This window comes from Panthera onca, chromosome C1, assembly GCF_046562875.1.
Source record: "Panthera onca isolate mPanOnc1 chromosome C1, mPanOnc1 haplotype 2, whole genome shotgun sequence".
NCBI lineage: Eukaryota > Metazoa > Chordata > Mammalia > Carnivora > Felidae > Panthera > Panthera onca.
In genome coordinates this window covers 72,164,468-72,186,677 of record NC_138346.1, presented here as the reverse complement: position 1 = coordinate 72,186,677, position 22,210 = coordinate 72,164,468, and the positions used below count along the sequence as shown (strand labels likewise).

At 37.6% G+C, this 22,210-nt stretch overlaps 1 protein-coding gene across 1 annotated transcript in view; it reads right to left on the bottom strand.

Moving 5' to 3' along the window:
- The window catches only part of PLA2R1 (phospholipase A2 receptor 1), a 121,329-nt gene that overhangs the window by 43,961 nt on the left and 55,158 nt on the right, over positions 1-22,210 (bottom strand). Inside the window, exons 11-12 of the mRNA XM_078451212.2 lie at positions 13,394-13,566; positions 133-335 (exon numbers count right to left, since the gene is read on the bottom strand). Coding sequence (XP_078307338.2) covers positions 133-335; positions 13,394-13,566 — 376 coding nt within the window. The remainder of the gene's footprint in view (positions 1-132; positions 336-13,393; positions 13,567-22,210) is intronic.

The following is a 22,210-nucleotide window of genomic DNA, read 5'->3' as shown; positions in this document are numbered from 1 at the left end:
TAGAGACAGCCAACAACATTAAGTACTTGCTGTGTGCCAGGCACTGCTCTGGAATAAAGGAATTTGAGATACATGGACAAAACTGAAATAATGTTTGTTCCATTCAGAATGTCTAGATACCCTTGGCATCACCTTGAAGCAGCTCGCCAAGCCAGGCTCTGATTCCCAGTCCAAGTAGCAGGGGTGAAAGGGCCATCTCTCTTCCTGCTCCGTTTTCTCCTGATTTCCCACTGGTTGCTTACACAGGGACATTGCCTTAAATTGTCTGCAGTCCTTCACTTCCCACCGACCAGGTGGATTCCTTCCTCGCATGACAACACAGCCACCACTGTAGCCTAAAAGCAGAAAACAACACTTAAAAAATGTTTATTTATTTTGAGAGACACACACAGAGAGAGAGAGAGAGAGGGAAAGAGAGAGAATGAATGTGAGTTGGGGAGGGATAGAGAGAGAGATCCCAAGCAGGTTCCACGCTGTCAGCGCCCAATGTGGGGCTCAGTCTCATCAACTGTGAGATCATGACCTGAGCCAAAATCAAGAGTCAGACATTTAACAGACTGAGTCACCCAGGCACCCTGAAAACAGCACTTTTTTTTTTTTTAATTTTTTCTTTTAATGTTTTTTATTTATTTTTGAGACAGAGAGAGGCAGAGCATGAGCAGGGGAGGGGCAGAGAGAGAGGGAGACACAGAATCTGAAGCAGGCTCCAGGCTCTGCGCTGTCAGCACAGAGCCTGACGCGGGGCTCGAACTCACGGAGTGTGAGATCATGACCCGAGCCGAAGCCGGACGCTCAACCGACTGAGCCACCCAGGCGCCCCCAGCACTTTTTAATACCAGAATGACTAGAACATTTTGGTCTTGGAATACTGGTCTTTGGAGTGTTGCATAACTGACATCTCATAATGAAGAGACCACTTAAGAACAATAAAGATGAGAAAGAATGCTTTATCAACAGGACTATCTTCTTTTCATCTTTGGAGAAAAGAATAGAAGATGAAAAAGTGAGGGAAGAGAGCCTGTGAAGACTGAAATTTGGACATTTTGAGCTCAGATGATAAATGATAGAAAACTAGGCACTGTTTAACCTGGGACTGAAATATCCCCCATAGCCAATCAAATCCCCAATATTTCAATCAAATGCCAACATTCCTCTACTTCCAATTATTGTGCTTTTTTTTAACTGAGCAGAGAAAAGTTTAGCCCACCATTTACTGAGCACTTACTCTGTACATCATGCTCTCATACCCCATTGTGAAAAATCAACAATGAAAAATGCATAGTGCTTACCCTCTGAGAAATAGATTTGACCAGGAAAATACATAAATGATGGATTCAAGGCAGACTGCAAGATACACCACAGAAAACCAAACTGCCAACCATGGGAGAGTGGAGAGAATGAGCTAAATTACGTATGGAGTAAAACTGGGGGCAGGAATAAAGGCAGACATTAAGGAAAAGGGAAAGACCATCTAGTTCTGGATGAAGCTCTATTCTTTTGTGTATGTTTGAACATTTTGGAAAGTTAACCATGTTTTTCCATAGAAACAATTTCTTTGTTGAGTTAAGGTGCCAAGTTTGTCGTTAACTCTATACAACTCGTAGGATAGCTAAAAAAAATACCCCTTAATTTTCAGTGAATAATAGAAAACAATCCCATTTGAAAAATAGAATAAAAATTGAGTAAGAATGAACCTTATTTCTTGAAGCCAAAGTGATCATTCATCTATCTAAATCAAATTCAACCACAACAAAATTGTGCATCTATATCTACATACCAGGCTAGTCTGTATATTAGCTACTAGAGAAAGGAGGACAAAACAAAATAAAACAAGCAACCCCCAGCCCTTATTTTAGTGTGAGGCATAGACACATTAATTGCATTGAACATAATGTGTGAAGTATTATAGTAAGATTTCTGTGGAAGATTTCAGAAGGGGTGATGGAGTATGCCTCGGGATATCAGTAAAGGATTTGCAGCAACTGACATTTTAGCTGTGTTTTGAGGGCTGAAAAAGAGAAAAAGAGTTTTCAAGGGATGCTTGTGAAAAAAAAGCAAGCAATTAGAGATGGAGCATTTGAGGACTCTGATGACTCTGGACCTAAAGGCACTTTTAAAAATGTAGTTACTTGGGACTATATATGTGTTTTACTTAATTTCCATCACAAAGAATGGCTTCAATTTTTTTTTTTAAACATATGGTAACTGGACTTATCCTTGTCAGCCATGGGTGGTTATTTTACACTCACAGAAAGACTAAAGAGAGGGTTGAAGAAGAGGGGAAGAGAGAAGAAAGAAGACAGAGGAGGACATACAAAGAGCCTCTCCTAGAGGAATGGAAGAGTTTGTGGAAAAGGAGAAAGAATAAGGGGGCGACAGAACCAGTGTTTGTGTCTTCAGCAATCCTGAGTGTACACACTGTGTTAGACACCAGGCATCATGGCCATCCACAAGAAGCCTACAGTCGTGTGTGTGTGTGTGTGTGTGTGCGTGTGTGTGTGTGTGTGCTGATATGTCAGAGAGACCCACAAAGGTGAAAATGTCCGGTAGTAAACAAGAAAACATGACTAGTATGACCTGTATAGAAGCAAAGAAAGTCAAAAGAGAGTTGGTCTATACAAAAGCCATTAGTCGGGGCGCCTGGGTGGCTCAGTCAGTTAAGCGTCCGACTTCAGTTCAGGTCATGATCTCGCAGTCCGCGGGTTCGAGCCCCACGTCGGGCTCTGGGCTGATGGCTCAGAGCCTGGAGCTTGCTTCCGATTCTGTGTCTCTCTCTCTCTCTGCCCCTCCCCCGTTCATGCTGTGTCTCTCTCTGTCTCAAAAATAAATAAACGTTAAAAAAAAAAAAAAGCCATTAGTCGACTCCATTGGCCAGAACACGTAGGTAGTGTTAAAGATGAATGAAAGATTGGGGGCCACACAAGGGGAAAAGATTATAGCATGCAACTGCAATCTGTCATGAATGGAGCTTTGCAGTCCTGTTCAATGTAATTTTGGAATGCATCTCACAATCTAGCTGGGTCCTGAACAATAGAGGGGATGTTGCATACTCCCCAGTGATGAGATTGTAATGAAATTGAGCTATGGAAATCCACATGAAAGCCCCAAACATAATATGCTAATGGAGTTGCTCTAGTTCAGAGAGCTGGGTACATGCATTCCCTCTCAATTCCATCATCCTTCCCCAGCATCCTTGACTTGGAACCTGAAGTATGGGCTTCTAGTCTCAGCACAAATATGTAGTAACTCAAAATTCAAACAGGTTAATTAATCACACACACAAAAAAACCCTTGTCTGAAATGTGGGGATAAGAATTCCTTTCTTTCCTCAGTGGTTTTCATGAAGATCAAATGGAATAATGTATTTAAAAGCACCCTGAAAGATAGGAAGGGCTAAAACCAGCCCTAAGATGTTGCTTCTATTCTTTTTTGACTGTTTATTACAAAAGCTTGGATTTTGTGGCATGAGTTCTGCCTGCACGTTCAAGGAATTTTTAAAAAGCTCGATTCAGCAAATTTAAAATGTAATATACTTTTTTTGTTGTTGGTCTTGCATTTTGTTTTACTTTTTCACATCAGACAATGATTAAATAGCTTTGGTTTTAGATACTATAGATACTCAACTCATCTTCATTAGTAGAGAAGGAGATGTTTGTGAACTACGATGAAGGTGAAAATGCTGTGGGAATGTTACTGGGATTCTAAAGTGGTTAACTTAATGGAACATTTGACCCGAATTTTGGAGTCTCAGCCCCAAAGAAGCAGTAAAGCAGTGTAATAAAGGGAGACTGGGATAAGGGAGATATAAACCGAATTTATAATCCTATATTGTAGGCATGCTTGCAAAAGCCAAATAAGAAAAGTAGGGTATGGGTGGGAGTGGAGGGGGTTTTTCTCCCAGAGATATTGTTCTCAAATTCAATAACTCATCTCCCATTGGAGAAAAATTATCATTCTGTTTCTCAGTGGTGAATCTCACATTTAAACTGATTCTCCTTATCTGCCTTACCCTCCGTCTATCCCCCTTCACTCTGTCCATGGAACATGAATGAGTGGCTTAGGCGGTTAAGCATCTGACTCCGGCTCAGGTCACATTTCACGGTTTTGTGAGTTAGAGCCCTGCATTGGGCTCTCTGCTGTCAGCACAGAGCCTGCTTCAAATCCTCTGTCCCTTATCTCTCTGCCCCTCCCCTGCTCGCGCACTTACTCTCTCTCTCAAAAATAAATAAACATTAAAAAAAACACGAATAGGATAACTTTGGGTCAATTAAGAAATTCCAACTCACTGTTCTAGCCCCTTCCATTTGACAAAGCTATCTAACCATATAAATTGAACTGAGGTGAGAAAGCCTCCATTTTTCACCTCTCTGGTCAAATATCTGAAAGCAGACAAACAAAATCTATTTGTGGCCTCAGGGTAGGAGGTAACTGTAGCTGGGCCTTCAGAGCCTCTGGACAATTATTTTTCTTTAGTCTGTTTAGTTATTTTCCCATTCCTTGCAATAACCCTTTCCCATTATTATTTTTTTTTTTTTTACTATGACCAAGTGAGATTTATTCCAGGTGTGCAAACATAATTCCACATTTGAAAACCAATTAATGTAATCCACCATATCAATAGACTAAAAGAAAAAAAATCATATGATCATATGATCTACCCACCTTTCTTCTCTGTCCTTTTCTCCATGTTCATGCAGAAAAGTGATGCAATGGGGGTAGCTTCCGTGGAATGCTGTTAGGTATTTTATATGGTCTTTATTTAACTTCAAAAACTCTGAGATAGATATCATATCAGTATTTACAGTTTGCTAATGGAAAAATTGGGGCACAGAGGTTTGGTAACTTGCCTAAGGCCACACAGTGAGGGGTTTGATGCAGAATTTGAAAACAGATTTAACTAAGTCTACTATGAGACAATGCCAAGGTACAGAATAGGCAGGCATTCAATACATAGCTGTTGAATCAATGATTGAATCTTCCCCTCAATTATGTTCCTCCTTTTCTATAGTCATGTTTCTTTTCTGTGTGTGATCACAGCATTTCCGTAAAGATCTCTGATCCCACTTTTACCTTGTATGACAGTTACTTACATCATTACAAAAAAAAATATGAAAATACCCAAAGAGTGCCCAGAAATGAGAATATGTTTGTCCTCATTTCAGAACTCTGGGAAGCGTTAAAATGGATCAGCCTATCTACCTGCTGGCTGGACAGACTTTTCTTTGCTATGTGAAGGGCACTTTCAAGAAAAAGAGATCTGATTTACTCTACTGGCATCCCATTTTCTTTGTCACTGGCAGAAGATTTCTATTGACTTGGGACAACTGGGGTAAATGTTCTGGAGTTATCCCATTTAATGTTCCTAAATAAGAAAGTCCCCATTTTTTCCCTTTAATTACTGGTACTAGTTAGTATGTATCAAAACTGGTTTTCCTGTTTTACCTGAATAGTTACTTCTCTTAAAATACCAAGTGCCACAGTCTCTTTGCTGTTGTTGTTTTAGTAAAATAGCAGGAAACTATCTCTTTATAAAGATATCCCAGATAGGAAGCTATGAAGTAACCCCTAAGGAATCAATGGATCTAGGCATTGATAATTAGCGGCTTCTAACATTGCAAAAAGTGAGAAAAGTGAACATTATGTGCCTTAAGGTAGAACACACAACTACTTATGAAATGGTTTTCCAAAAGAAAAGAAAATATGAATTATATAATGCCTTTGATTCTACCTTCTTAAAAATAAAAATGTCAATTTTATGGAAAATAAAGAGGATAGAGTAACGCATTAAACAACATACGGGGATTCAATCAAAAAGTCCAGACTGTAGGAAACTCTGCAGGACAAACAACCCACTTGCATCAACAAATAAAATTTTTTAAAAATAGGAGGGGGCAAAGAAGAAGGGAATGTAGAGATTAAAATAGACTTTAGGGGATCTATCAACCAACTGCAAATGTATAAACCTTTTTGGATCCTGATTCAGACAAACTGTGAAATCTGTTGTATAATATTATGAATCATTTAGAAATGTGAGCATTAACTGAAGACTTATGATATTATGAAATTATAGTTAATTACCTTTAGCTGTAATAATTGTCTTATATTCACATTTTTTAAAAAGAAGTCTTTATCTTTTAGAGATGATATTGAAATATTTGTGGATGAAACAATATGATGTTTGGGATTTGCTATGACAAAATATTAGAAGTGTTGGGGAGAGTGGGTGAGTATATAGATGAAACAAGATAGATTGTGAGTTGGTAATTGATGACACTGGGTGATGGGTATATGGTGGGTCATTACACTATCTGGTGAACATAATACAATGTTGAAAAAAGTGGCAGAACTGTGATTCCCCCACAGATTGAATATTTTGATGATATGACATAAAGACAGAGTCTTGGCTAAGTTTATAAAAAAACTGCAGGCTTCCTATTCAGTGGTCAATTTATATAGTCAGTCTGGGCTGGATTAAGATTCTGACATGAGGACGAAGTTAATGGATACTTTTGTGACAGGCAGGGAAAAAATGTGATTTAGGATGGCATTTCTGCAAACTGCAATTTAAAAGAAAAAAGGAAACACAGAGGCTTTTATATTGCTATTTTCTTCAAAAAAAGATTTACATTTTCATCTTATTCAGAGACAATTTACTCAATGTCAGTCAGCATGAGCAGCCAAACTGAGCATCATGATATTATTTTTGCTTCAGGGAGAGGAGGAAAAGAGTAGTGCCACTCAAATAAATTATAGTAGAAACTTATGAATGACAAGGAGCTCTGCTTCAGTTCCAGATTTTAGACATCCAAATATGCCCCAAGGAAGGTAACATTAAGAACCAAGATTTTGTCTATTCAAAATGTATTAATTTATTTTGACAGGTATAGACATTCCTAACAAAATTCCGAGGTATATTAGAAATGAAGCCTGAGGTTTTTTTTTTTATTTTTCAGTAATAGTGTGACATGGAACTTCACTATTGTCTGCATTTTAATAATATTCACAGATTTGTAGAATAAGAAGGTTGTTTACTGAGTGAATTATGATGTTTCTCGTTTAGAGCCATGCAAGTCACCAGTTTCTATACACATTTCCTAAACCGATGCTTACACACAAAAAATCTGATTTGTCTTAACTTCACCTTGCAGTCATTTTTTTAAAGTATAGGGGTTTTTTTAAGAATAATAAACTATGTATATTAGAGCATTTTGAATTCATAGCAAAACAGTGGAAAGTACCGACTTCCTTTATACCTCCTGCCTCAAATAGGTAAAACCTTCCCCACTATTAACATCTCATACCACAATGGTACATTTGTTAAAGCCTACAGTGACACATCATTACCACCCCAAATCCATGATTTACATTAGGTTTCATTCTTGGTGTTGTACATTCTATGGTTTGGACAAATGTATAATTACATATATACACCATTGTGTATATATAGAATAGTTTCACTGTCCCCCAAATCCTCTGTGCTCGGTCTATCAACCCCTCCCTTCCCCCTGACCCCTGGAAACCACTTTTTACTAGTAATCTTTTTACTGTGTCATAGTTTTCCCTTTTCCAGAGTGTCCTATGGTTTGAATCACATAGTTTGTAGACTTTTCAACTGGCCTTTTCCACTTAGTAATATGTATTTAAATTTCTTCCATGTCTTTGAATGGCTTGATAGCTCATTTCTTTTTAGCAGTGAATAACATTCCATTGTCTAGATGTCCCATATTTTGTTTATCCATTCACCTGCTAAAGGACATCTTGATTAATTTTAAGTTTTGGCAAGTATGAATAAAACTTCGATAAAAATCCATGTGTAGATTTTTGTGTGAATATCAGTTTTCAGTTTATTTGGGTAGACACCAAGGAGTGTGATTGTTGGGTTATATAGTGAGAGTATGTTTAGTTTTGTACGAAACTATCAAACTGTCTATGAAAGTGGGATGCTATTTTGTTTTCCCACCAGCAATGTATGAGTGTCCCCATTGTTTTATATCCTCACCCGTGTTTTGGATTTTGGTCATTCTCATAGGTGTGCTGTGGTATCTTGTTGCAATCTATAATTTCCTAATGACATATGATGTTGAACATATTTTCATATGCTTGCTTGCCATCTATATATCTTTATTTAAGATCTTTTGTCCATTTTTAATTCTTGTCCTTCATTTTCTTATTGTTGGGTTTCAAGGATTCTTTGTATACTTTGAATTACAGTCCTTTGTCAGATGTGGTTTTTGCAAATATTTGGTCTTAGTGTGTGGCTTGTCTTCTCTTTCTCTTGGCATTGGCTTTCTCAGAGCAGAAGTCTTTAGTTTTAATGAAGTCCAGCAAATCAACTGTTTCTTTCATGGACTGTGCCTTTGGTGTTATATCTAAAAAGTCATTGTTTTGCCCAAGGTCATCTGGTTTTCTATTATGTTATCCTCTAGGGTGTTATAGCTTTGGGACTCACATTTAGCTCTATGTTTTATGTCAGTCAGTTTCTGGGCTGTCTTATGTTCAACTGACTTGTCTTTTTTTCCCCCCCAATACCACACTGTCTTGATTACTCTAGCTTTATAGTAAGTCTTAAAGTCATGTAGTGTCAGTTCTCTGACTTTGTTCTTCTACATCGATATTGAATTGCCTATTCTTGGTCTGTTGCCTTTCCATATAAGCTTCAGAATCAGTCTTTTCAATATCCACAAAATAACTTCCTGGGATTTTGATTGGGATGGTGTTGAATCTATAGGGAAGTTTGTGAAAAACTGATATCTTGATGATACCGAGTTTTTCTATCCATGAACTTGGAATATCTCTCCATTTATTTACTTGTTCTTTGATTTCTTTCATTAAAGTGTATAGTTTTCCTCATATAGATTTTATATATATTCCATTAGATTTATATATGAGTTTTTCATTTTGGGGGTGATAATATAGATGATAATATGTTTTTAAGTTTAAACTCCATTTGTTCATTGCTGTTATACAGGAAAGCAATTGACTTTTGTTCATTAATCTTTCATATTGCAATCTTGCCATAATCACTTATTAGTTCAAGTGTCAATAGACAATCTTATCATCTGTGAACAAAGTTTTAGTTCTTTCTTCCCAATCTTTATTTATTTTATTTTATTTTATTTTATTTTATTTTATCCTACTACATTGGCTAGGCCTTCTAGTACAATGTTTAAAAGAACTGTTGACAGGGAACATCCTTGCCTTGTTTCTGATTTTAGTGGGAAAGCTTTTAGTTTCTCACCATTAATTATGATATCTGTAGGTTTTGTAGATGTTCTTTATAAAGATGGGCACCTGAGTGGCTCAGTCAGGGAGCATCTGACTTTGGCTCAGGTCATGATCTCACAGTTTGTGAGTTCAAGCTCTGCATTGGGCTCTATGCTGACAGCTCAGAGCCTAGAGTCTGCTTCGGATTCTGTGTCTCCCCTCTCAATCTGCTTCCCCCCTCTACTCATGCTCTGTCTCTGTCTCAAAAATAAATAAATGTTAAAAAAAATTAAATATATAAAGTTGAAGAAGTTCCCCTCTATTCCTAGTTTGCTAACAGTTTTTAAAATAAATAGGTATAGGATTTTGTCAAATATTTTTCTTCATCCATTGATATGATAATGTGACTTTTATTTTACAGCCTGGTGATGTGATGGATTACACTAATTGATTTTCGAATGTTGAACCAGCCTTGTATAACTGGGATAAGTCCCATTTGGTTGTGGTGTATAATTCTTTTTTACATTGTTGGATTCAATTTATTATTTTATTGAAGATTTTGCTATTTTGTTTGTGAGAGACATTGGTCGTTAGTTTTCTTTTCTTGCAACATCTTTGATTTTGGTATGAGGGTAATGCTGGCCTCATAATGAGACAGGAAGTATTCCCTCTGCTTCTGTCTTCTGGAAGAAATTGTAGAGAACTGGCATAATTTCTTCTTTATATGTGTGGTAGAATTCACCAGTGAACCAATGTGGACCTGGTGCTTTCTGTTTGGAAAAGTTATGAATTTTGTTTCAATTTCTTTATTAATAGCTATTCAGATAGTCTATTCAGATAGTCTATTTCTTCTTGTGTGTGTTTTGGCTGATTATATCTTTAAAGGAATTGGTCTATTTCATCTAGGTCATCAAATGTGTGGATATAGAGTTGTTCATAATATTCTTTTATTATCCTTTTAATGTCCCTGGCATCTGTAGTGATGCCTCCTCTTTTATTTGTGATGTTAGTAATTTGTGTCTTCTCTCTTTTTTTATTTTTAATTTAAAAAATTTTAATGATTATATTTATTTTTGAAGGAGAGAGAGACAGAGCATGAGTGGAGGAAGAGCGGTGAGAGAGGAGACACAGAATCCAAAACAGGTTCCAGGCCCTGAACTGTCAGCACAGAGCCTGGTGTGGGGCTTGAACTCACAAACTGTGAGATCATGACCTGAGCCAAAGTCAGACACTTAAATGACTGAGCCACCCAGGTGCCCCAAGTCTTCTCTCTTTTTTTAGTGAGCCTGGCTACAAACTTATCAATTTCATTGATCTTTTAAAAGAACCAGGTTTTGGTTTTGTTGATTTTCTTTATGGAGTTCCTGTTTTCAATTTTATTGATTTCTGCTCTAATTATTATTATTTATTTTCTTCTGCTTACTTCAGATTTAATTTTCTCTTCTAATACTTAGATTGCTGATTTTATTTTTTTTAATATTTATTTATTTTTTAGAGAGAGAGAGAGAGAGACAAAGTGTGAGCAGGGGATGAGCAGATAGAGGGTGACACAGAATCCGAAGCAGGCTCCAGCCTCCCAGCTGTCAGCACAGAGCCTGATGTGGGGCTCGAACTCATGAACCATGAGATCATGACATGAGCTGAAGTCGGACGCTCAACCTACTGAGCCACCCAGGCATCCCAGAGATTGCTGATTTTAGATTACCATTTTCATTTAGTTTAAAATGTTTTTTTTTTTTTTTTTAATTTTTTTTTTCAACGTTTTTTTATTTATTTTTGGGACAGAGAGAGACAGAGCATGAACGGGGGAGGGGCAGAGAGAGAGGGAGACACAGAATCGGAAACAGGCTCCAGGCTCCGAGCCATCGGCCCAGAGCCTGACGCGGGGCTCGAACTCACGGACCGCGAGATCGTGACCTGGCTGAAGTCGGAGGCTTAACCGACTGCGCCACCCAGGCGCCCCTAGTTTAAAATGTTTTAAGATTCCTCTTGAGATTTCTTCTTTGACCCACATGTTATTTAGACATGTGTTGTTTAATCTCTAAATATTTTGGGATTTTCCAGCTATCCTTCTGTTGTTGGTTTCTAGTTTAATTTCACTGTGGACCAAGAGAAGACATTATATGATTTCTATTCTTTTAAATTTGTTAAGGTGAGGTTTTTGGCCAGTATGTGGTCTATCTTAGTGAGCATTTCATGTGAGCTTGAGAAGAATGTGTAATTTGCTATTGATGGATTAACTAGCCTATAGATATCAATTATATCCTGTTGATTGACAGTACTATCGAGTTCAACTTTGTCCTTACTGATTTTCTGTCTCTTGGATTTGTCCATTTCTTTTCTTTTTTTTTTTTTTAATTTTTTTAATGTTTATTTATTTTTGAGAGAGAGAGAGAGAGAGGGAGAGGGAATGTGGGCAGGGAAGGGCAGAGAGAGATGGAGACACAGAATCCAAAACAGGCTCCAGGCTCTGAGCTATCAGCATAGAGCCTGACACGGGACTCAAACCCATGAGCTGTGAAATCATGACCTGAGCCAAGGTTGACGCTTAACTAACTGATCCACCCAGGCACCCCTGTCCATTTCTGATAGAGGGATGTTACAGTCTCCAACTGTATAATAGCGTCATCTATTTCTCTTTGCAATTCTATCAGGTTTTTTTGCTCATGTATTTTGACGCTCTGTTGTTAGGTGCATACACATTAAGGACTGTTATGTCTTTTTAGAGTACTACTCCGTTACCATAATATAATGTCACTTTTTTTAATCCTTGAAAACTTTCCTGGTTCTGAAGTCTGCTCTGTGACATTAATATAGCTATTCCTGTTCTCTTTTGATTAGTATTTGGACAGTATATCTTTGTCCATCCTTTTACTTTCAATTTACATGTGCCTTTATATTTAAAGTGGATTTCTTTTTCTTTCTTTCTTTTAAAAAGTGGGTTTCTTGGGGCACCTGGGTGGCTCAGTCGGTTGAGCGTCCAACTTTGGCTCAGGTCATGATCTCGCGGTCTGTGGGTTCGAGCCCCACGTTGGGCTCTGTGCTGACAGCTCAGAGCCTGGAGCCTGTTTCAGATTCTGTGTCTCCCTCTTTCTCTGACCCTCCCCTGTTCATGCTCTCTCTCTGTCTCAAAAATAAATAAATGTTAAAAAAAAATAAAAAAAATAAAGAATAAAAATAAAAATAAAAAGTGGGTTTCTTGTAGTCAACATACAGTTGGGTCCTGTTTTTTGATCTTCTCTGACAATCTCTGTCTTTTAATTGGTATATTTGGTCCTTTGACTAATTATTATCATTATATATTTGATATAAGAAAATTATTTTGACAGTATTATAATAATATCTATCTCTCCTCAGGGAAGAGCCTAAGGCCCCCTAACCCATTTCCTCCAGGAACACATTTAGAGGTATCTTATTGCCTATCATCTCTTAGGGTAGCCCTGATTGAGGCCCGTAAGTAAGAAATGGACCAAGGCATCCAAATAGGAATTCATGCTGATGTAAAGGTGTGTTGGGTCTAGGCTGGTCACCTAAGAAGGGCCTAAAACTTGTTCCAAAGGGGCTAGTTCTAGGGTAGTTTGTGGCTGGAGCCATTCGTTTCTCTGGAACTGACTAACCTGGCACAGTTTCACGTTTTGGGATTCAGAGCTGAGAATATGAGGATGAACTAATAGAGCAACTCTGAAATCCTGGCTAAGGATAACAGAAGCCCATGGAGGAGATGGACTAACAAGAGTGTTACCTAAGTAATGGGTCAGCATTCCATGGCAAAGTGGCTGTGACTGTGGACTGATTAGATGTACCTATATGTGCCCATTCACTGTGCTTTGAAGTATATCAGACTAGTCTGGGCTGAGTAAGCCCCTGATATTCTTGGACAATCAAGGGCAGGGGGAGGGGGAGGGGGAAAAGCCTTTAAGGAAGAAGAAACTGGACTTCCTGCTAATAAAGGCATGTGTGGTCTTGAGCAATGAATTTACACCTTGGACCTGTCAAATGTCACATGCATCATACTTTTAAAAAAGACCAGCCATATTTCACCCCCTGAGAACCTGTGGTAATTGTTTTAATTGATTTAGGCATTAAGAAAACATTAAGGAAGCACCAGAGGAGCTGGATCACGGGGTGGAAGGAATTTTGAGCAAAGGAAACAGGAGGGAGGAGTGATGTTATAGTTCTCTCTACTTACGAGGCTGATATGCATTCCAGTGTGTGTACTGCACCGGCTCAGACTTCTGACCCTCTGCTGTCTTCCAAGTGTATTCTCCTGTGCCATTTTGATCTTGAAGAGCTATCCAAAAATAACTGCCCTTCGTTTTTACCACACTACTGATCAAACTGGTAATAAAAGCCTGTTCAAACCTTAAAAACAGAAAAAGGAAATGGTTATAGTAAGTTCCTGGGCAATAAAAAAATTGTCATTAAAGCATAATGAGCTGCACAGAATGGCACCAGAATAAGCATTTCTGACGAATTCTTCAGAACATGGAGCAGAAAAATACTCATAGACCCTGAGCATTACTAATACATGCCAAATGTCACTGCAATGCTCAGAATTAGATGAGTGAGGAGCATTTGAGTCTCAAAGACAAGGCTTAATTCTTTCAAGGAATAGAGTCCAGCTCCAGTTTCAGAGTATATGTGGTAAAGCCCATAAAGTTAGCAATATATTTCTTGGCACAGCAAGTGCCCTGTTTTGTAATTAGGCCACACAGCACATACCTTGCTTTAATGTGCGTGCAGGGGGGAACTGGCAGTGGGGGGAAGAAATGAGTGTCTGCCAACATGGAGTTCACATGTACCGCACCCCCCTCCCCTGCCACACTTGCCTAGTGAGAATGGAACAGAGATTGGAGTAGCAATTTTATGTATCCCAAATCAGTTTGTTCATAAGCACATGGAGTCCGTGGCTTATTCAAATGTGTTCAGATGGGCATGTTCACTGAAGATAGATTTAAAACCCTAGGAACTAATCCAAGGATGTACACCCACCAATATTTTCCCCACACAGCTGAATGAATTAGTGTTCAGTGATTGGTGGCAGTGCTCCTTCCCCAACATGAATGCATCAAAAGCGGAATCTGGAAAATTTGTGTATATGCTTCCACATGAATACCTAATAGAAAAACGTGAGTATTAAAATTTAACTAGCGTTGAAATTTTAAGCTAAGCTTGAAAAATTTATTTTCAATACACATGAAGTTTTAAAGAAACACATTTCAAACAGTGATGACTTTTGGCCAGAACTGCTGAGTCAATGAGAAAGGGAAGGCCTGATGAAATCATCCAGAAAACCTAAAAAGAAAGCAAATTAAATTTTTTCATCCAGTTCTGGAAGTTTTTCATTACCATGCATCTTTAAGTTGCTAAAGGAAACAAAAGCAATGGGGTCATTCAAGAGTAGAAAAGCTTCAAGGGAAATGGGGGGAGACGTACAATTTTTAACTGCCTTATAAACATCACTAGCAATATTTAGTAATCTTAGGCATCTATGATACTCATCTTTGCAGGACATATAGATTTTTATTATGCTTTACTAACTATTTTCTGTAGGTGCTCTATTAATAATCTATATAGCACACATCTAAAACTAGAAAAGTTCTTTTTTAACCAGATTGCAGTGGCAGAATTTTATGTAAATGTAAAAAAATGTAAATGTAAAATGTTTTATTTTTAAAAAAAATTTTTTTTTTTAACGTTTATTTATTTTTGAGATAGAGAGAGACAGAGCATGAACAGGGGAGGGGCAGAGAGAGAGGGAGACACAGAATCTGAAACAGGCTCCAGGCTCTGAGCTGTCAGCACAGAGCCCGACGCGGGGCTCGAACTCACGGACTGTGAGATCATGACCTGAGCCGAAGTCGGACACTCAACCAACCAAGCCACCCAGGCGCCCCAAATGTAAAATGTTTTAAATGTAAAAAAACCTCCTTCAAAAGGACCGTACATAAAACTAAACATTGTCTAGATGCTATTGTAATTTTTCTTATGCTTCCAATGGTTCATACTCTCATAATTTAGAATCTGCTTTTCCTTCTCCCCTCGGAGACAGAGTAGCATTGTTATCATGCCCAGCTGGTGCCTTAAACTGCTGTCCTAGGAGGCTAGCATGGCACTGCATCGTTCAGGCTATGGCCCGACTACTATTCACTGTGCTGGTTCTAAACCCAGGGGACATTGCTGGTTCCTCCATGACCTTGTACTATGGCATTTATTGGATAATGGAGAGATATAACATTGTCTGTAAACTTGGCCACTGGTATCGTTATTCATGACAACATTTTCCTTTTGTTCCCTGTTGGTTTTGGATTTATTTAGTCCACTCTGATTTGCTATTTTATCACTATGATTGCTTAAAACAATAGAAACCCTGTGTTTTTTAAATTGGCAAGTATCTTTTAAGTAGTTGCATATAATACTCATACATTAGATCCTAAAACCTTCAAATCAGAACTCTAGTTCTCTTGGTACTGTTTAGAAGATAGCATTGTTAATATAGAAATTCAGCAAATATGTCTTTCTTTTAAATTATGTGCTCTAAGAACTTAACTCTGGATCACAGCATGCAGCCATTTGAGTGTCTGTTTCTAACCAATAAAGAAACAAGAGTATATTTTATACTTGTTACCACTCACTATTTGGTTCCAAACACTTAAAAGGGTTGTGAAAACTCTGGCTTAAAGTAATAGAGCAGATGATCTTTTAAAGTCTTTTTTGGCCTTGTGTTTAGAATTCCGCATTTGCGAATATTCCAGAGTTTCTTTATATCTGGCCTTTTTGCCTGGTTTCACTAGATTATTTAATTCAAATGTTATGACTTAAGAACAAAAAGTACAGATTTTTAGTTTATTATTTGAACCAGGATAATATATTATATCCAAAGAGTTTAGTAAGTAAATACTGTTGTCTTTTAGAAAAGCAAATGATAAAACACTTTGCGTTTGTGTAACTACTTATAAAATCAAATTTTTAGGGAAATAATTCTTAAAATCAGGAAAAATTTTTTTTCCAGTCAGCTCCTTAAAAAAGTTAAGAAACCAAATATGCATTTTTCAATGTAAATAAGAAAAATATATCTTGAATTTTCATCAATTTGTTAACAAATTGTTACTGATGGTGCTAAACATTACATTTTAATTAAAAAATGCAATTTGGGGTGCCTGGGTGGCTCAGTCGGTTGGGCGGCCAACTTCGGCTCAGGTCATGATCTCGCGGTCCGTGAGTTCGAGCCCTGCGTCGGGCTCTGTGCTGACAGCTCAGAGCCTGGAGCCTGTTTCAGATTCTGTGTCTCCCTCTCTCTGACCCTCCCCTGTTCATGCTCTGCCTCTCTCTGTCTCAAAAATAAATAAACGTTAAAAAAATTTTTTTTTTAAAATAAAAAATGCAATTTGAAGACTGTAATACATATTTTTGGGATATATACACTGATGATTTTTTTCATTTCAAAATAAATTTTGCATTTCAAAAAATGCACACTTCAAAATGAGATTTTTTAAAAAAGATTTTATTTAATTTAATTTGTTTATTTTATTTTTTTAATTTACATCCAAGTTAGTTAGCATATAGTGCAACAATGATTTCAGGAGTAGATTCCTTAATGCCCCCAAAGGAGATATTTTATATTTGAGTCTCTGAAAATATTTCATCCATTTAGCCAATGTACTTGAAAAGAAAGATGTTTCTTGTCTATAAGTAATACTATACTTAGCAGATAGCAGTACTTAATGATTATGTTTGTATTACCTAAAACTAGAAATTGAAAAAAGTAATGAACTGGATGTAACTTTACTAGAGAACTTACTACAATTAAAAAAAAAACAGTGGTAGTCTTTACATATAGTGATACAGTTAGGAGGTATTCAGTTTTTAACTGAGTGATTGCAATGGGATTTCTTCTAATAACATGATTGTTAACATTTTTAATACCGTATTCAAATAACTGACTCTATTGCTGAATGAACATAAAAATGATAAATTCCTTCTCTTTCTTTTAAATCAAGAATAGAAATAGAATATCATTGTTTTAAAATGGGAGACATGTATCATGATTATTATTACAAGAAGTTTTTGGTGGCATGCCTCAAGAACTAGAAGTCTTAAGTTTTTGGATATTATTTATTGCAAAAGACAGAAGAGATAGAAAAGATACTTAACGTACACACAAGAAATGCACCTGGAAGAGCAAATTCCAAACTGTTAATGGCAGTTACCTTTGTTAACTGTTAATGGGAAAAGAGTGGGATTGGTTGGAGGGAGAAAGAGTGCAGGTGAGGGGGCACTCTCATTTTTTAGTTTATATTCTTCTGGCTTGCTTGAATTTATACTAATGAGAAAGTTGGTCTCACAACTTTGATTTCAAAACTTGTTGAAAGTACAGAAATCAAAACAGTGTGGTACTGGCATAAAGACAGACATGTATTAATAGAATAGAGAAAAGAACCCAGAAGTAAACCCTTGTAGATATAGTCCAATGATTTTCCACAAGGGTGCCAAGACCGTTCAATGGGAAAAGGACAATCTTTTCAACATTAATGTTGGGAGAACTGGATATCCACATGCAGAAGAATGCAACTAGACTCTTCTTACTTTATACCATTTACGAAAATTAACTGAAAGTGAATCAAAGACCAAACACAAGAGCTAAAATTATAAAACTCTTAGAAGAAAACATAGGGGAAATGTTTCATGACACTGAATGTGGCAATGATTTCTTGGATATGACACCAAAAACACTGGCAACAAAATAAGAATGGATAGACTTAAATATGGAGAACAATGGAGGGTTACTGGAGGGGTTGTGGAAGGGGCAATGGGCTAAATGGGTAAAGGGCATTAAGGAATCTAGTCCTGAAATCGTTGTTGCACTATATGCTAACTAACTTGGATGTAAATTAAAAAAATAAATTAAAACAATGGATATATTGGATTTAATAAGAATTAAAAACTTTGTGCATCAAAGGACATCAACAGAGTGAAAAGGCACCCCATGGAGTAGGAGAAAGTATTTGCAAAGTATGTATCTGATAAGGGAGTAATATCCAGAATATATAAAGAACTGCTACAACTCAACAACAAAGAATAAACACTCCAATTAAAAAAAGGTAAAGGACTTGAATAGACATTTCTCCAAGGAAGATATACAGATGCCAATAAGCACATGAAAAGACACTCAACATCACTAATCATTAGGGAAGTGCAAGTTGAAACCACAATGAGATACCATTTCATACCCATCAGGATGGCTATTATACAAAAACAAAATAACAGATGGGTGGCTAAGACCTGGAGGAATTGGAACCCCCTGTGCACTGCTTGTGGGAGTGTAAAATGGTGCTGCTGATATGGAAACCAGTATGTCTGTTCCTCAAAAAATTAAGAATAGAATTATCGTATCATCCAGAAATTCCACTTCTGGGTATATGACCCAAAAGAATTGAAAGCAGGGACTCTAAAGATATTTGTACATTCATGTTTACAGCAGCATTATTCACAATAGCTAAAAGGTGGAAGTATCTCATGTCTATTATATGAATGGGTGAACAAAATGTGACATATACATATTATGGAATATTATTCAGCCTCAAAAAGGAAGGAAATTCTGACACATGTTAAAATTCTGACACATCGATTAACCTGGAGGACATTGGACTAAGTGAAATAAGCCAGGCACAATAAGATGACTGCTATGTGATTCCACTTACGAGTTAACTTTAGTCAACTTCATAGACAGAAAGTAGAATGATGGTTCCCCAAAGCTGGGGGCAAGGGGAAATGGGGAGTGGTTATTTAACGGACACAGAATTTCAGTTTGGAAAGATGCAAAAATTTAGGGAGATGGATGGTGGTGATGATTGTGCACTATTAAAACTGTACTTAATGCTGTTGAACTATACACTTAAAAATTGGTTATAATGATAAATTTTATGTTTTATCACAATAAAAAATTAACTGCAAATGTATTTAGAGGGTGTGGGGGTTGCAGGAAAATAGCAGAGCTGTAAAATTGCTTGGAAATAATGCAGATTTAAATCTAGCAGAAAATGAGATATTGTAGGATTTCTTACTATTGGTAAAATTCACAAAATTGAATGTAATTTGGATTATTATTATTATTTATTTTTTTAATGTTTATTTATTTTTGGAGAGAGAGAGAGAGACAGAGTGAGAGCAGGGGAGGGGCAGAAAGAGAGGGAAACACAGAATCTGAAGCAGGCTCCAGGCTCTGAGGTGTCAGCACAGGGCCTGATGCAGGGCTTGAACCCACAAACTGCGAGATCATGACCTGAGCCGAAGTTGGACGCTTAGCCAACTGAGCCACCCAGGCGCCCCTGGATTATTTTGTACTAAATATTCCATGGCTGATTGATTTAAAATTTAGATACACATGCATTTAGACAATTATCCATGGTAACTCTGGAACTCAAGATTTATAGTCATGCCCTATCTGGAAGTAAAGTGTCCAGGCCTGAAAATATTTTGTAACAGGAAGAAAATAACATTCTGTTATTCAGAAATAAGGGTCTATTTTTCTTTCCCTCTCTATTCCACAAAGTGTTAAAAAGTCCAATACCAGGAGCAGTTGCCCGATAACAAAAGAAATAAGTAATTTGTAGCAGGTGGTTCTAATTGTGCCCATCGAATCTGTGGCTCAATTGTGCAGAAGAGTGGAAAATCAATTAGCAACTACAAGGTTGGGCACTGGTGAGTGACAGGAGTGTCTTAACTCAAACAGGAAATCAGTAATGGAAGAAAATGATTATCCAGGCTGCTAGTGGACACTTCTGGATTTGAGGAGACTTTCCATCTGCTGCCCAACCTTCTCAGACAAAAGATGCTGTTGAAAAATTTTGTGGTGCATTGTCACTCAAAGAGTAGGGTATAGTGTGAGGCTTTGTTTCTTACCTGATGGAATCTGAATGAATAACAGTTAAGAGCATGGGCCCCTTCCTTTCCTCAACTTGCATTTCCTTTGTTGGAGTCACTGCTTTGGATATAGACATGTTTGCAGGGCCGTGTACATGTGTGGTAACTGTCTAGGAGAGATGCCTCACTGGGGCTAATGGTAGCAATGCAGGATCTTGACTGTTCATTGAGTAGCATTCTGGCACAAAGTCACCTGAGTGGGCCTACAAGGTTGTGGATAGAATGAAAACAAACTTATTTATCCTATAGTTCTGTTGTGGAGTTAGACCATACAGTAGTCAATTAATATTGACTACTGAATATAGTTTATCAAAGAAACAAATTATTTATAACATCTTCTTGTATCCAGTTTTGGGGGAAATGAAACCAAGTAGATTTTTTTTCCAGACACTTTATTTGTATGAGATCTCCAGGATTCTTAGAAAATGGAGTATCTGGGGGCCCCTGGCTGGCTCAGTTGGTTGAGCATCCCACTCTTGATTTTGGCTCAGGTCATGATCTTAGGGTTATGGGATGGAGCCCTGCCTTGGGCTCCGTGCACTGAGTATGGAGCCTGCTTAAGATTTAAGATTCTCTCTCTCTCCCTCTGCCCCTCTCCCCTGCTTTCACGCGCTCTCTCTCTCTCTCAAAAAAAAAAAAAGGAAAGGGAAGGGAAGGGAAGGGAAGGGAAGGAAAGGAAAGGAAAGGAAAGGAAAGGAAAGGAAAGGAAAGGAAAGGAAAGGAAAGGAAAGGAAAGGAAGCATTTGAACGTTAACAGATTTCTGCCCTACTTGGGTCACTATGGCATTATAGGTTATCTGTAATGTCACTTTGAATTTATCCATTTAGTGTGTTCTTCCATCTTCTTCACTATGTTTCTATATTCTACCTCTTTAGCTGCTGGCCTGCAAGTGGCACCAGGACAATAATAACATGCCTTTTATTTCTTTTGTACAGCATGCCAGTGTTTAATATGGTGCCTCTCACAATATAGATATTTAATAAATAATTTTCTAATAAATGCTTGACTATTGCTTTTTTTGCATTGTCTAGATAGTATTTGAAAAGTAATTAGCACAGTGCCAGGTATGTGACAGGTATTCAATGAATATTACACAAAAAAAAAGGAAAGAAAGAATAAAACATAAGAAACAGGTGAAACAATTAGACAATTTTCTTTAGTGAAAAACATAATTATGTTATAATTAACAAAAGAGCATAGATAGCTTCACTGATCAGGCTCCTGAATAAAGTCCAGTGTTGGCTCACTTACTGGAGGACCTCTACCCCAAGGTGCTTTTGAAATCTTTTGGGTGGGTGAGCAAGTTGAGGATAAAGGCTTCTTTCTGCCTGCCAGCTATTCTGGGGAGGAGGAAGGTAGAACTAAAAACAACACTGGGATACATCAAGGGTGGTACTACTGCTGAAGGAAGGGACTCCTGAGCACAGAATGTTTTGCTAGGCAATTTATTTTGAAACTGCTGTCAATCCAGTCATTGTGTGTGTGTGTGTGTGTGTGTGTGTGTGTGTGTGTGTGCGCGCGTGTGTGGGTGTGGGTGTGTGTGTCGGCATGTGCATGCACACGCATTCTGTGCATGGTTTGGAGGAAAGACTGGGAAAGAAAATAAGAGGAAATGGGAAATACCGGTGGCTTTGCATGTTGACTTCCTCTGTGGGGAGAGCAGAGAAAGCACATAATTCCTCCTACAGGTTAGACCTATGGGTAAGAGTCTCTAGGTAAGACTATAGTATCAATTGTCTTGTTTCTGGTCTTCGGTGTATATTTTTAAAGGCAATAGCCTCAGTAAAAAAGCAAATGACTAGCTCTGCAGGTATAGTTTTCCAAGCAACCACAGAAGGGTTCTACCTTGTTTCTGTCTTCAGTTTGGAGGAGTCATTTTCCCAGCCCTCATTGTTCTCCTGGCATTGATAGTGACACTGAGGTCACTTCTGCTGTTGGTACTTTTATTCCCTATTACAAATCTATAGCATATTGCAAATTCTGTGGAGTGTCAAAAGGGCAGTTTCTCTGTTACTATGGAGAAGACACCTGTGAACAGAGAAGTCTATATCTAAACAAATATAGAGCTAAGAAGCAATGGGG